The sequence below is a fragment of the Pyxicephalus adspersus genome, chromosome 7 (genome assembly GCF_032062135.1).
Source record: "Pyxicephalus adspersus chromosome 7, UCB_Pads_2.0, whole genome shotgun sequence".
NCBI lineage: Eukaryota > Metazoa > Chordata > Amphibia > Anura > Pyxicephalidae > Pyxicephalus > Pyxicephalus adspersus.
Window position 1 is genome coordinate 64,304,996 of NC_092864.1, and position 17,396 is coordinate 64,322,391.

The 17,396-nt window shown below is 38.5% G+C and overlaps 1 protein-coding gene across 1 annotated transcript in view; it reads right to left on the reverse strand.

Annotated features, from left to right (window-relative positions):
• Nucleotides 1–8,735: 8,735 nt before the first annotated feature.
• Nucleotides 8,736–17,396, reverse strand: part of RAPH1 (Ras association (RalGDS/AF-6) and pleckstrin homology domains 1) — a gene marked incomplete in the record, with an annotated part of 100,441 nt that continues 91,780 nt past the window's right edge. The window contains 4 exon segments of the mRNA XM_072418784.1: nucleotides 8,736–11,061; nucleotides 13,982–14,124; nucleotides 15,234–15,354; nucleotides 16,281–16,379. Of these exon segments, the coding sequence (XP_072274885.1) occupies nucleotides 9,076–11,061; nucleotides 13,982–14,124; nucleotides 15,234–15,354; nucleotides 16,281–16,379 (2,349 nt within the window).

The window sequence follows — 17,396 nt, forward strand, 5'->3', positions numbered from 1 at the left end:
TAAGCTTTAAGCACAAAGACCCTATGTTTTTTTTATGAGAGGTATATTTACGGCAAAATTTTCCTGACACAAATGTAATGCAACCATCGCTGTTCTAACCCTCTGAAAATGTTGGTTTCCTGATAGTTGTGTTGCTTCAGGATTTGTAGTTACTGACTGGAAAAAGCATATCAGGTTTTGTGAATCCTGATTTATACAATTGTTCTGGGTCAGTACTAATAAAAACAATAATTAAACCATTGAATGAGAGTGATAGCACTTGTTGGTTGGCTATGTAACTTGTAATTGCTCTCCTCTTGCATATATATATATATATATATATATATATATATATATATATATATATTAGTCCTAGTACGTGTAATCTGGCTGGCTGATCTATACATTATGCCTGATTGAAAGTGTTAGTTACTTCCATTTCTTTGTCTGTTTCTACATTGTAAAGGATACATTTGAAAGAGACATTCAGATACATTTGTTGATAACTCTTACATAATGACAATGCAAGGATACTTGAAGAGAACTGGAATTTTGTACACTATATAAAGTTGTCAACTAAAGTGCCAATATTTAAACCAGAATGTGTTCATCCTTGTTTGTTTTGCATTTCTTGTCTAGCTAAAACTTATATTTCAGTGCTTAGTACAGGAAGTCCCCAAGTTGCATACGAGATATGGACTGTAGGTTTGTTGAATTTGTATGTAAGGAACAGGTACATTATTTTAATAAATGCAATTAGGACAGATGTTTGTCTTAACATATTAGGCAGCATGGTGTCAGTTACTGTATAAAATCCTCACTGTGAGTTAATCACAAAACACAAAACTTTATGGAGCCTAGACATTCTTTAAGTTCTAGAGCAAGCTGTGCTTTGATATGCAAAAAGAAACAACTGCAGCGTTTGTCATTAAAGAGCTCATCCCACTAAGATCACCCACAACCTCAGCTGTGTTTAGCAAAAGTCATGCAAACCAGGCCCCTCCCCCATCAAGCCTCTGTCCTGCACATGAGGGAGCAGGGAAGCCCTGTTCGTATCTAGGAGGCGTCCAAATGCTGGATGTCTAACTCGGGGATTACCTGTATTAGTAAAAGAAACAGCCAGATGCTTTAACTCTACTACATAATATGATCTTGTATTGTGTTAGTGCAATAATCTGGAAGTTTGTAGTTCGAGTGCTATTCATTACTGGCATACTTCAGGTTTCAGTATGGTTTACATCCCTCCTTCAAGCACATACATTCCTTGTGGTTTATTCCTAAACCACCAGTTGCCATAGGGGATATATATGTTTTAGCATTGACCCTGGTGTTCCTTATATACTGATCTCTCTTCCACTGTCTCAAGTAAATGGATAAAAAAAAATATTAAAGCACATATTTATTTTTCCACTTCTATGAAACCTTCTGCTGAAGCAAGCCTGCACATATGAAAATCAAGACCCGATCTGTCAATAACGCTAAACTAGCAGTTTGGAATTCAATTAGTGAGGTTGTTCATTCTGTGAAAAAACAGGTGCAAATTATTTGAAGAGGGCAGCAAATGTTATACATGCTGGTTATAATGTATTTCTCTCTGAAATCTGTGTAAAGTGGGTCATTCCAGACATTGCACAGAACACCACCATACTTTGATTAAAAAGTTGAATAGAGAGGGGAAAACATATAAAGTGTAGAAAATGATAGGCTGCTCAGCTAAAATGTTCTCTAATGCTTTAAAATAGCAACCAAAACTTGGAAGACCTGGAAGAAGACAGAAAACTACAAATTGAATGGATAGAATAACCAAAAGGACAAAGACTCAGCCGATAATCACCAATAGGAAGATTAAAGAAGGTCTAAAGGTTACCTATGAGAACGGTTTCAATTATAAGTCGCCTTTGTGAAGGTAAATTATCGGCAAGAAAACCCCTGCAAAGACCCAATGCTATAAAAAGATATACTAAAGAGGTTAGTTTGCCAAAGAACACATTGACTGGTCTAAAGAGAATAATGTACAACGCTGCGTAATATGTTGGTGTCATATAAATCCTGTTTATTATTATTATTATTAAAGAGAATAGCACACGATTGTTCTTTTTAGGTTTAGGGGCTGCAGCCAGTTTGTCAGACGACCCCCCTAATACTAAATTCAAGCAGCACAGTACACAGTAAAGCATGGTGGCCCAAGCATCATGATATGGAGAAATTTCTCATACTGTGGTGTTGGGCCAATTTATCGCATATGATCATGGTTCAGTTTGAAGAAATCAAAATACAAGAAGAGGTCATGTTGCTTTATGACGAAGAAGAAATGCCATTGAAATAGGACAACATCCCCAAACACAGCAGAAAATAAGCAAAATCTTGGTTCCAGACCAACACTGTATTGGAACAAGTGCCACACAAAAACAAACCTTTAGTCCCATGAAATGCCCATACTTAGAAAAACAAAGCAAAACTCCTATAGCAAAAAACTAGTACACATATCGTCACTTTTAGATAACATGAAAAGGGCTACATTTGCTTAGCCTGTAATATCTATACATATACTATCCTAAATATAGTCAAATAATTGTGCATGCTTAGATAAAATCTTAAAAAAAAGCTTCAGTCTTCCTGTGTAATGAGTGTATGCTGTCTCAGCTGCAATTTATTAAAAGACCACAAGATGGTGCAATGAAGTTAATGCAAAGCCATTCCAGCTCAATGACCTATGCTTGTGATGTGTCACAGTGCCATACACAGGGAGTGCAGGAACAAAGGTATTACAGGACTACATTTCCCCTCTTTATGTGTGTACATACTTTGTCATAAATGTTGCACATGACAGACTGCAGGATTATGTCTTGTGGTCTCAATCAGCTTAAACACTTTAGCACTGTCTGATATTCCCCAGAAAACAGAATATTTTTTTTTAAGGGGAGTGAGTTTTTTTTTTAAGGAAAGCCTATTCCCTAGATTATAAATAGGATGAATACTACAGGAAAGTACAATTTTAGGCTGACATTTCTACATGAGAGAGACCATGGCTGCAGTCCTCTCCACTTCAGCTGACACATCTAATACCATTTACTAGGCAGCTCCTCTGTCCCTCCACACGACCAGGTACTCATAAGCCTGTTTGATCTTCTTCCTTCCTTATCCTCCCTCCAGCCTTACCAGAAATTGTTCCAACCATGGACAATACTGTGTCCAGTACTTTCTAATGCTTCGCTAACCTACCGCTACCCCTGAGGAAGCCTGCATCAGGAGAAACGTGCCGGGTACCACAGTTCCCATGTATGTGACCAAATACTTAACGCTGCTCTTTATGCACTATTGGAACTTTTGTAAATATTACTATTAGATGTCTGATGTTTACCTACTGTTTAAAAAAGCCAGCAAACTTTGGACTAGCCTTGCCAGTGGCAAATACCAAGCAATTGGTAATTTAAAAAGAACTGCAAATGAAAAGATGTTATACTGAGTGTTTGTGATCTAATGTATTTTTGTAATTTTTTAAAAACTACTGGGATGAGTTTGTGCAGAATTTTGCAAAAAACACCTTCAAAAGAATAATGGCAATACTTGTCCTTACTCCTTGTCTAAATAGGTGGAAAAAAAGCACAATTCTGGAAGAACTAATAGTACAATGATGATGGCCATTTTATCAGTGCAGTAATGCATTGTTTTTTGGATATTTTGGATAAGTAACATATTCCCTATTGGTTACAGACAACTCTGTTCTAGGACATATCAATTGTCTTAGTAATTATTTATAAGGTAATGTCTGTTACTAAAATGTTACCCCGTAGCTGGTCAGTGAAAGACATCTTTAAAATATTTATGGACCCAACTGTACATCATGATTTGTCATTCCAAGTACTTCCCTTTCTCACTGGAATTGGCACCAGCTTCTACTCTTAATAAAAGCTAACCAGCTTCAGTTGGATTTACCTTTTTAAGCTTTGTATACAATATTTGGTTCTGATAATTCAAATTAAAGACCAATATCAAAGAGAAAATCTAGGTTCTTGCTGGCCCATAAGAATCTCTATTTTATTTCAGTTTGATATTTATTGATAACATATATTGTACCGTACCATTACCCTTAAAATATTTTTGTAGTAATATGTGGTTCAATGACAATATCCAAAAATACACATTCATTAAACATTAACAATTTTAACATTTTCATTTTTTTATTAATTCAATAATCTTTCTAAATAAACCCCAAATCTATCAATTGTTTAACTTACCTATGGATCACTTATACATAACGCACATAAAGTGACATTTTGTGCGATTTTCTTTTTTTATAACAATAGTAAAAATTTCACATTTAAAAAAAAATCTCATCTAAAGGACAATATTTTTAAAGTTGCTGTGCCGCAAAGGTACTTTCATTTCCGAAGTAAATGAATAGACATGTATACAGTATTATTCACATCTTGCGATAAAATTACAACCATTCAGCTGACATGTAGATCTACTTCCAACAAAAGGAGTCTTCTCCCTATTATTGCCCATGGATAATCACTTGCTTATCTTTGTTTACAACAGACAATTGAAACATTTTCACATCTCTGAACATGTAACAATTTTCTACTCCATATAACATTTATTGTCTCTAGATATTTGTGGAAGCTTGCCGGGACCAGGAGCAACCTGCTAAGAGCCATGTTTGTACAGCACAGGATAGCAAGACAGGACAGCAGCTTGGAGGCAAGTGTAAGGGCTCCATATAACTCACTTATGAATCGTTTTTGATTTGATATTTCTTCATTTACATTCACCTGTATAGGAAGAAATGCAGATTACCTCCAAACAACAATGAAGTAACTTTAAATTTACAGCATACAACTAGGATTTCATAATTCTTTTTGCTACCAAGGGGGTCTGTGTTATAAGGCACTGAATCAGACATTGACCAAACTTCATGTTCATGTGTTTTCAATGGGAATTCATGTTTGGTGAATGCCAGATTCACCACTTTATTATCAGATTTTTAAGCTCTTAAACCACATACACATGCCGGATGATAATCTAGCAATCATTGATCAATTGGTGCTGGCTGATCAGGAACGACCACTCTATAGGACAGCACAGCAGGGTACTACATGTTCATCCTCTCCACAGAATGACACTGTATGTGCAGCACTTGATCCTTCGTCACCAGTGACAGGAGAATGTACAATGACAGGAATTTGACTTCTGTACAAGACTTTTAATAGCAAAGAGATCTGTCCATTAAGTACAAAATATCTTCTTTGTTGAAATGACGGGCCTGTTTATGCTGGGAGGATCCCCTCCTAATATCTCCATGTTAAAACATCCTTGTAAAAGATATTGTTAGAATTATATTTATCCTAGCCCCATCTTTTGTCCCCAGCACTTAGGTAAGAATTAGGTCACCATGTTTTGGGTGGTTTCCTGTTGAAAGCGAGGAAGGAAAATTTTTACTGGCTAAACATCCCACAGGACCCCACTTGTAAGGACAAGAGCATCACACCTAGTGATGGGGAAAACAGGGGTAAGGTGAATATAATCCTAACTTTGTCCTTTATGGCAATGGTGGACAACCTTTTTGAGCCTGCGGACCACTAATCTCACGGACTCCAGACCGCGCATGTGCAGGGAGCTGTGTGTCACTTACAGGGGAAGAAACTTCCCCAGACTGACGTCATGATGCTAGAACTGCGCTCATTCTCATTGCAGGTCTGAGCCGGGCGGGTTGATAGGATATCAGAACACAACCACCGCCCTGAGCCTGCAATGCATATGGCAGACTTGGTCCGCTGCTCTGGCCGGAGTGCCCCCCCCAAGCATTGTCCTTCTCACAGGTTTAAACTTGTGCTTTTGTAGTGAAAATGTGATCTCTAGCCATTCGGACTGATGTGAATAGTGTCATGGCGTAGGATTACTCACTTTAGTGGCAAATATCCTACAAAGTTTGTGTGCAATTTAAAAATTTAGCTTGCAATAAAGCTACATGTATCACTAGGCATGTAAACCCATATTTCATAGAACAGGGGTCTTCAACCCCCAGTCCACGGCCCTGACAGCTGGGCCGCGAGAGCATGGAGACCAGCAGTCCTCAATCTGTTGTCCACGGCTCTGCCCGGTGCACCCCCCCCAATGGGGTCAGAAGAAGGACCCTACTTGAGGGGGGCCCACCAGCCAGAGACGCAGATCATGTCTCCCATATGGATCACCAGCTCAGGGCGGTTGGCTGGTTGCGTCTCTTGACACAACCCACCCACTCTCCCATTGCAAGACCAGACCTGCGATGGGAGTGAGCAGGTTTTGGCATCACAACGTCACTCTGGAGAAGTTTCTTCCCCTTTGAGTAACACACGGCTCCCCGGAGTCTGGAATCCATAAATTTAGTGGTTCGGGAGGTCCAAAAGGTTGGGGACCACTGTGATAGAAGACCAAATTCCCAAGCTTTGGTTACTATAAACACCTAAAAAGGAACACAGAATTGGATAACTACATAATGGTTGACATTTTTACCCCAGTAGTTGATTGGCGTTTTCATTAACAGCTTTCTGCTTTTGCTTTTAATAAGCCTTTTTAAAATTGCCAATATTAGAAAGAACATTATTATGGATGGATATAGATTTTTCCCAACTATGACTATATTACCGGCTGAGAGTGTGATGAGTTATTCAAGAAGGTCATTACCTGGAACACCACCTGTTTATTGCCACCATGATCCTTTGCCTTAGAGGCACAAAAAGAAGCGCAAAGCAAGATAAAAATATGAACGTTTTTCAAGACATAGATCTATGTAAGATATGACGTGGTTAAGGCTTACAGAAGAATACTCAATATATTAGCAGCTTGGTGGATAGGACGATATATGAAAACTATTCGATTTCAGAATCTACAAGACTTGCACAAAACAAGTCATGTAGTAAGCTGACTGTGCATACTTACTGACTGAATTTTCACAACAACCACAGAGTAGAATGAAAAAAATGTTCCCATAATATGGATTTTAAAAGCAACAGTTGGCATTCTCTGTATATATTTTTTTTCTCTCTCTATATATATATTTTTCTTTATATATCGAAATATAAGAGACTTTATATTACAAACCCCATATTCAGCATCATAAACAATCATTACATTTCAAACTTGCAGAACTAATCCTTTGATGAAGCAAGGGTAACAAACATTTGATACTACAGAAGACAGAACTGTAAATATTAGTTTGGGGTACCAGACTAGTAAGTGAACCTGGACGTATTGTATAGAAAAGCATATATGTTTTATAGTGAAAAGTTATATTTCCAATTTTTTAACCCAATGTTTTTCGTCCTTAACACATACAGCCTTCAATTAACCATGATCAGATCCTAACTGGCGAAAGTAACAAAGCTGTGATATTTACAGCCATACAAAGCATAATATATTACTATTATAATAATGTAAAATACACATAACTATAATTGTTTAAAAGTGGGATGTCATCAGCATAATCTTTACTTGGACTCATTTATTCGCTAAAAGATCTCTAACATATGATGAAGAGTTCCTTGGAAGTTCAGATAAGTCAGAGGACAAGAATTTTTTATTTAAGAGGGTTTGGCCCTGCTGATATTCAATGCAAAAACGTGTTCCAAGGGAAACCCAACTTGGAAAAAAATACAATAGAAAAAACAGCTACACAAGCGATTGCTATATAATGTTACTAAAGGCAGTCCCATTCGTATCAGTTATGGTTATGCAAAATTGTCAAAACGAAAAAAAAAAAAAAAAAACTGAAGCGATTAGTAAACTGTGTTTTGAGCACTGCCTTAAATCCATTTGCCTACTAAGGTCCACGAGGCCTTTTCCCAGTAGTTTTTTTTTCATTATGACAGATAACTGGTGGAAAAGCTTACTTGCTTAGGAGGGTGATCCTACTATAATCAGTGGGCCAGATTTATTGGAGCTTTCCAAGATTAGAGAAATAGACTATCATGGGAAAACCTGGGTTATCCAGCAAACCTGGAATGAATCTGATGCCAACTAATGGCAAAATATTTTTAAGAAATCCATTTCAGATTTTCTGGATCACCCAGGTTTTCTCATGATCCTAAGTCCTTGAGAGCTTTATTAAATTAGATCCGGTGTCTCCAGAATGGAAGCAGGTATAAAGTTCAGTATAATTTCTGCAATGTACACAACTTGGAGAGCTCTGCCTTCCCTAAAAGATCAGTTTCCCTATAAACTGTCCAGTCCTTTTAAATACACAATAATCATCCTAATAAATCTGCTGTTTTTTGTAATGCAAAAAAGACTTCTCTGTAGGAGCCTATGATTTAGTTTCACCTTCATACTGAAAGATAATAATTTCAGATGCCATTAGGAACACTCTTAAAGGAAAAAGTGCAGAGATTAGGGAAATCCATGTGTTTCATAATAGAATTTTCAGTTCCATACAGTCAAGATTTGTTGACTTCTGGGGTCAGGCCTGCCCAATGGAAACTCCCCTTTAGATAATAATTTCCGATGCCATTAAGAACATTCATTTGGAAAAGGGTACATAAAACTAGTACATAAGACTTAAGTACAGAAACTAGGAAAAAGCAAGTCCTTAATAAAAAGGTGAAACAAAATTAACACAGAAAGGGGATTACTAACTAAAAAGGTATTCGCAGTCACCTTGAGTCAGGACTGTTTATCTACATGATCACTTCAAGTCATACTGAGGTGGGCAACTCAAATATTAGAAATGAAATCTTGTGCATTAAATGTTCTAACTCAATCCAGACAGAGTGGGATAAAACATTCTTGTTATCGTTTATTGTACATCTGCTATATTATTAATTACAGAATTATAGGCCTATTGTAGGAATACATGCAGACACACTGCACACCAACATACACTACAAAAAGGTATCTTTATAAGTAGAATATGAATTTTGTTTTGGTCCTGTCCACACTGGGAACTAGCGACGAATCTCCAGCAATTCATTCTGCTAAACAGGAGGCATATGAAGTGCACAATGACCCTAATCCCCAACGGCATTTCTTGATTGAATATTATGACACAAGGATCCTAAATTCATAGTACATTAGTTTTAAAAGTTTGTAACTAGGCAAAAAGCTATTTATTTATTGAGATTACCAATCTCCAGAAAGTTTGGTGTTCTGGTCTCTTTTAGGTGGGGCAGGAGGTGGTCCCCTTCGTAACGTTGCATAGCCTGATAAATGGCTGCCACCGTAGCAGTTTGGTTTTTTATGGTCTCCTAATAGTTCTGGAGGTGGTGGAGGCAGTACCATATCATCCATTGTGGCAGTGGGTTCTGGTCTGGATAAACGGGCTGAAGACAATGAACTATGTCGTGTAATGGACTTTCGTTGCAGAGTCTTATTAAGGTCAGCAAGAAACTCTGGTTGTACACTAAGACTGGGCTTCGGTGAAGTTGGTACTTGAGGACTGACGGGAGTAGGTTCTGTCACTTCAGCTTGCATTAGCCTCATGCTGTCATTTCGTTTCGGTCTAGTAGGAGGCGGGGCCTTCTTGACAGATGATTTTGACCATGTCTGAGGTTGTGGATTCACTACAGCCACTTTTGGAGAGGTGCTGCCAGAAAACAAGGCAGGAGGGCCTTCTGGAGGGGGAGGTGGAGGGGGTAGAAGCTCAAGATCTGCTGGTGGAGGGGGAAAATCAGATTCTGAATCAGATGGTGGAGATGGAAACTCCATGGTGGGTTCTTTTGCCAAAGGTAACATCTGAGACGTATTCCCTTGTTGAAAGGCCATAGGCAAGTTTACTCCAGAGAGATTAAGTTTAACTGGCTTTGGTGGAGCTGCAGGTGGGTGTGTTGATTCCTTAGATGGGGATCCAGGCGATTCCTCAAATTTGCTTACAAGGCTGTCAATGGAGGACTTCTTTGATTCATAGTATTCTGCAGAACTGTTGGATTTAATGCTAGAGTTACGCTGTGGAGTAGGAGGTGGCTTTTTTCCTCCAGGGCTTGATGTCTTGCTTGATTTTTTGGAAGGAGAACCAGTTTTTTCTGGTGTCGGAGAAGGTGGCGGCACAGGCGATGTTGAAGGAGGAGGTGGTGGTGGTGGAGGAGGAGGAGGAGGTGGCGGCAGCAATTCTAAGCTACTTTCTGGGGGTGGAGGAGGAAAATCAGGCGATGGAACAGAAAATGGCTGCCATTTTGGTTTCGCTTTAACAGCTGGGGGAGACTGGGGGATAGAACTTGGAGTTACTGGCTTAGGTGGCTGGGAATCTGAATGAGGAATTTGTGGGAATTGACTAGCAATTTGCTTAACTGAGGGCATAGCTGACTGTGGAGAGGAAGGAGGCTTGACAGAAAAGCTTTGCTGTTTAGGTAATGTTGGAGGTGGTGTTGGTCCGGATGGAACTGATGGGGCAGAAGTAGGCAGCTGAGTCTGGGAAAGTGTGAAGTGTAGCTGCTTTTTCGGTACTGTGGGTGGACCTGTATAAACCGTAGTTGTTGAACTAGCAGCAGGAGCAGCAGTTTTAGCAACAGGTAGAAACTGTTTACTTGGAGCTTGGAATGGCGGAGGTGGAGGAGGAGGTGGAGGGGGTGGGGGTGGTGATGGAGGCGGTGGAGGAGGTTGTGCCATTTGAGCTGTGTTATTCTGTTGGATTTGATGAATTTTGAGAGGAGGTGGAGGTGGTGTAAATTGAGGCATGGATGGTGCACATGGGTTTGGCTTTAACATTGCCATAGCAGATCCAGGAGGCGGGGGTGGGGGAGGAGGAGGCGGTGGTGGGGGTGGAGGGATTGCTCCATTAGGAGTCACCAACACCTGTGGCTTTGCAGCAACCGTGCTGTGTTGAGTTGTTTGTATTGTTGACGGGGCTTTGAAGGTTGGCCCTGGGTACTGGGCAGCATTCTGCAACCTTGTAATGGTACTATACTTTGCAAACAATATAGGAGCAGACTTAGACTGAGTAGGAAGTGGGGGAGGAGGGGGTGGAGGTGGGGGTGGAGGCGGTGGGGGAGGAGGTGGAGGTGGTGCAAGTGGTGATGGCTGTGATGCAGCCTGAGGAGAGATAGCTTTAATCTGGATGTGGGGTTGTGGAGTCAGTGAAGTTAGTGGTCGGTTTAAAGTCTCAATCCGAGCCTAGGGAGAGCGAAAAAGAAAACAAAACAGGAAACATAAACATAACCTCATACATGAATATATTACTCCTATAAACAATAAAAGTGAAATTCCACATAAATATAAAAATTGGTTTGAATACGCACAAAAAGCAGAAAGACAAACTCCAGTAAAGAAGCACATTTTGAAATACACATTTGTACACAGAGCTCATCATAGAAAAAAGGAAAAAAAGGAAAAAAAGAAAAAAAACTGCATATAATTGTTTAAATGGATGAAATAGATGCAGCAAATAACAGTTCATAATTCCAGAATAGGATTACAAACAATAAATAGAGTGAAAAATAGAACAAAGAACAAAATAAAAACATTTGAAATGTATTTGATTTAGAATGAAGGTATGACACAAAAGACAATTGCTGAGAACAGACAAACACAGGGGCAAAAGTGATAATGCAGAAGGGGAAAAGGAGTGAAGGGGCAAGTTAGGCAGGACATAGCTTCATTCCCTATACTGAAAAGAAAGCTCCCAGAAAAAGAATCAGCAAACCAGTTAGAAAGATCAGATTAGCTCATTGTATCCCAGTATGACCCCATTTCCTCTTTCCACGCATTATGTGCAGCTGCAGAGCAAGCTCTTATGCTCTAAATGGGATTTTTACCAAAAATCCCACTATATAAATGATCCGAAGACCTTAAGAGATATATATATATATATATATATATATATATATATATATATATAAACAAACACTTTCCTGGAAGCTGAAACTGTGACTTATTTCTGCCTGGTGCTTCAAAATGGTATAAAATATTATATTCTGTATATAGATGCCATATATATTACAGACTAACAGAAAGCATGAAAAACACTGTCATGGAGCCATTAACAATTTGTGAATGATCATAACAGTTAAAAACTGTCTCCCATCATTCAAGTCTAGGTGGGCTAAAAAAATGTCTGTCTTGCAAAGTTGCCAGCGCACACAATTCATAGTGAACCATTGGCTTTCATCATCCGCCTTGACCCAAACACAGACTATCATTTTTGCATTTTATTTCCACCATCCTGTATCTGAAGGCAAAAGTGATACTCTATTTCTTTAGTAAATCAATCCTATAGTTTTATGTTCACTTTGCAAAATAAATGTTATTTTCTTAGAAGTCACACTATTTTGGCATTATTTCTAATAAGTAATTACACTCATATACAGCTTTGAGTTCATGACTGCGAAGGTATTAAAGCAAGACATTTATTAGTTTTAGGGGTGGCAATGCAACCTCCTTCCGAAAAAGCTACATTTCCGACTGGCACTGATAAGAAAACAAACTATTAGTTTTGGTCCTGTAGAAACAGGATTATTAAAATTAAATATACCCCAAGTTAGATTGGGGTCCAGTTGCCTAACACAGTTTCTCTAAGGTTGAGTGGTGGAAGAAATAAGCTGAACGGGTGAATCTAATGGTACCAGCACAGTTTGCAACCTAAATTTCCCTATGGTCACAGTTTAATGTAAATTTAAGTTGGGTCTTAATAGAAAAGTAAAACTGCAACCTTTTTTCCTGGTGAAAAAGCTGCTCTGGGTTCCCTTCCATTAATGCTAACATGAGAAAAAGATAAAAATCTCAGGGAGAAGGAAATGTTCATAACTTCATAACTCAGCAAATGTTTTTAAAAGTGGGAAAGAACACATGTTCAGTTTTAACTTATGCATGGTTTTATTTTTTTTTTTCCAATTCCTGGAGGCATGTTCAAATATTTAACCAGATAACAGTAAATATCCAACATTAGTTTGTAATGCTTTCCTACTCTATCCAAAACAAACACAAAGTGTTTGAGGCTTATGATTATGGTACTGTAAAAACCTTTTGTTCAGGAAAAACAAGTACTTTATTTTTTTTTTTAAACTTTTGTATCTCATCTAGGTGTCTATACTTGTTCTACAAACCTATCTAGTTGGCAAAGCTGTATATATACCTATCAGCTGCCAGAAACCGGACAAACTCTGTTTTAGGAAAAGGGAAAAGATCCCAACCAAAGGGTTGGATGTGTGTTTACGCTCAATCACTGGTTAGAAGCTATGCCTGAATGCCACCTTATGACAGCAACCACATAACCAGCTGCCATGGCTATGTTTATGTACAAAGCAGCTGATATGTAACTATCACAGTATAGTGGGGAAAAGGAAAATTGGTTAGGATTACATTTGGCTGTAGGAGCGCATTACCCAATTTGAGAATAATGCTACAGTAAACTATTTTCACATACAAGGACCAATGTTTTGGTCCTGAAAAAAAGTTAACCAAACAGAAGCCATAAGGCATTTATGTTAAGGTACGTTCATGTTCTTAGGAAAAGATTAAGGGTTCTGTAGAAAGTTAGTCTGGAGGATTCCAGTTAACAACATCCAGGTTAAAAGGTGATTTTCATATGACCCCTGACCTTAATACTGCCCCGTACAAATCGCTGTGGGCTTGATGGCCTTAGTAGAGGTGGGCTTCGCATTTGGTACCTGAGACAATGAGGCAACAGGAGAAACACGAGCAGTGAAATAAAATGCGTGGCGACAGAAAAGTAAAATGCAAAGTGTATATTTTGACCCCATTCATTAGGATTTCCCATGCAATTCTAGAATTTATACATAAATATTTTCAGTAAATAAAATTTGATAAACATATCAACAGATCAAAATATTTATTTTTCAAAAAATTTGTCTGCTATGGACTCAAAACTTGCCCAATGGAATGATCTTGTGACAACATCATGGAGATGGCTTTGTCAAGAAATGATGAATGCTACACACTGATCTGTATAATGGGATGGGAAATCAGGTATGGGGTACAGGAAATTAGTGAAGAAATCAGCAGCCTGCTTTTCATGCAGCCCAGCTGCTCATGCCTCCCTTCTTTACATAGGCTAGTACTGTGCAGGTGCTGCTACCTTGCTGGACTCCTCCAGCTGGGTCCCTCTCTTCCAGGCTTCTGAGAAGATGGAGCTCACAATGCTCTGGGAACGGACATGGCAGGAGGCCAAAGAGTCAGAAAGTCCACTGTCTGATTGGTTGGAATGGTTAGATTGTGATTCTGCATGAAAAACACAGATACTACAAGTATATCCAAAAACACTTAAAACCAATTGTCATAGTCATAACCATGTTTGCCAACAACTGCCATGTTGGGTGGGTTGAACCCAAAAAAAATTATTTACATTAAATATGCAGGTAATAATATTTCATTATAACAAAGTGGTCTATCTAAAATAATAGTTCAGTTTTGGATAATAGGCAGCTGAATTAACCAACAGCTTTTGAGATCTTTAGTAGATCTTCATTCCTCAGTTCCACCCATTTGTTACATCTTTCACTATTCTTTCCAGCAACTAACGACTGCACAATGGATGAAGCAGTGCTGTACATACATCATTGTTCTGCTATATGGAGAGGGGAGGGGGGGAACGACGGAGCGGCACCCTGCTGCATTCTCTCCCCACCACTTCCATTACTATTGCTCATCGTCTATGGATCCGACAGGACGGTCGTTCGGACGATGAAGGGCGAGATTACACATGCCAGATTCTGGTCTGATATCGGCCCTGAGTCGATTATCAGACGAGAACCATTGCATGTGTGTACCTAGCCTTATTCTGCTGTTAGTAAACTTTTCATTACCACAGATAAAGCACATTTTTCTACATAGCTTTTATCTTATAAAAAGGAAACAAAAACACTGGGGAAAGTAAACAATACATGCTGTTGATTGATTAGGTAGCCAGTCTGCAGTGCTTTACTCCACAACACAGGCTGCCAACAAGTATGCAGGGGCTACTAGGCTTTATTATTAGGCAACTTAACACCCTTTTCAAAGTATGTGTACCGGATACACCCTACAATAAAAAAGAAGAAATCATTACATTCTTAAGCGTATACAAGGAGAAAGGTTCTCCTGTTATAATTACCATAGTGATTCAAAACATACCAAAAATATCATGAAGCTAAAAAATATCTCTTCCCATAAATCTGTAGACACTCATTATGTGAACAAAAAAAAGGGAAGAGTTCAGAAAATAATAAATTAGATGTTTAACCCTTCGTACTCCCTTTCTTTTTAACCTAAATGAATGTTGTGCAGAAATCCAAAGCTGTGTTCCTTCCTGGAGAGAAGGATCTAACCTAATGCAGAATCTTCACACTTACCTGGTAAACTAGATGAGCTCGATCCAGATTTCATGCTGGAACTGGACAGGGAAGTCCAGTCATATGCAGCCTCGGTCCTCTTCAAAGCCTCTTGATAATTTGTGTATAGCTGCTTTCCATACTAGGAGAAAATTAAAATTTCTTTAGCATGTATAGCAGACACACTTGTTGATCTAAACAACTGACCGTCCTGTTAATAAATGTTTCCATATTTTTTTAAGGACTGTAAAAAAATATATTGTTTACTATTATTATTACTAAACAGTATTTATAAAGTGTCAACATAATATTTAAGTACATTAAATAGGGGTTGCAAATGACTAGCAGTAACCTGCCCCGAAGAGCATACAAATTCAGAATTTACCATGTCCTTTAACAGGTCCCAACATCATTATATGTGCTACTCTATGATTAGACCTTTTACAGGCATTTATTAACAGGCCTAGCCAGGTTTTCATCCATTACATGGTGAGATTAGTGTAAAGCATAGAGATAAAGAAAGACTGCCCATATCCCACCATAGCATCATCAGTATATGTACATGTGCCAGAACTTTAACACCTACTACTTTGAAACTGGCACACTCTCTAGAAGACAAATTGCAACCATCTATAGAGTTAATTTGCACAGAAGATATTAGCTAGTGTGAAAGAGCAGATCCTTCTAATGGTTTCTTAAGGGTGTGATTTTATGCTATAAAGAACAATTTAATACAACATCACTGGATCAGTGTCAAAGCTTTCTTTTACTGTTCATAGTTTCGGAACATTTTCCTATACTGAGTAACTGCCCAGACCCAGACAGTTTACCATTATGATCGATACCGTTCCTTCTGATGTTAGCTTTGTCTGTTTTTAACTTTTGGTCAGAAGTTTACAAGACTAATAATGAATGCACAGTAAGGAAACTGATAGCTCTTCCTTTCATTACCACACCAAGGCTAAGTAACCAGATGTAGACAATGTGTTGATCACTAAGGCTCCTGGCTTCATGTAAGATGAATGTGTTCCTATTGTAAAGGATAAAAAGGAATGTCAAGGTGATTACCTTTGCAATGCGGATTCCATTAATCCACTGGTGTAAAGTTCGGACATCATCACAGCACAGATACTTGATATACTGGGACTTTTTCTGGATTTGTGGATGCTGTAAAAAAATGAATAAGCTCATCAATATTTCATTCTAAAAGCTCAACTGTAAAGCAAAGAAGCCACAATATTCTGTGTGTTTTAGCTGTATTCAGAATTGGAAAAACATTTACAGTTTGGAAAAAAGTCCTAAAAATACCAATGGTTCGTGCATAACAGGAAAGTGCATCTTTCAACCTTCCCTATTTTGTCAGCACAGTCTGGATTCCTATACCCAAAGGGTGTGACATACTAGAAATAGGTGTGTATTTGCTGCAAACAAACCGAAGATGAAAGATCAGTGCAGGATAAAGAATAACAAGTAAAGCTACGTACACACTTCCAATTATTATCGTCGGAAAACGAACGACGAACGTTCATGCACGATATATATGAACGATCGTATAGCACCGATCCTGCACATAGAGGTAACGACACGATCGTTCGTAGATATTGTACACACAATAGATACGATCGTTTGAGCGATAGAGGAACTATGTGCACGACAGGAAAGTGAACGAACGTTCGTTCATTACGCATGCTCAGACCATGGACGATCAACGAACGACCGTACACACGAACGATGTTCAACGATCGTCGTCCAATCCGATCCGCCGGTCCGGTTGTTCGTTTCCAGCGACTTTCCTCGTTCGTCGGCGTCGTTGGTTACTTTTTTACGAACGATTTTTTGCCCAATCGATCGTTCGATTGGAACGATAAAAATTGGAAGTGTGTACGCACCTTAACTCAACAGCAAGCCCAACATATTGTACAGTCTAAAGTCATCACTAAAATTGGAGCTCTTTAAAAAGACATACATATATATATATATATATATATATATATATATAACATGATTGTGTATGAATATAATTGTAATGCTATACATTTCAAATAAGGTTTATATTAGGCTAATAATTTCAGGAATACTGCAGATTTCCTTAGGCTAGAGATCCATTATATTGTTACACTTTAGCAGAAGACCACAGGATGGCAGTGTAGGTATAGAAGTAGGCACAGCTATGATAAAATTAAC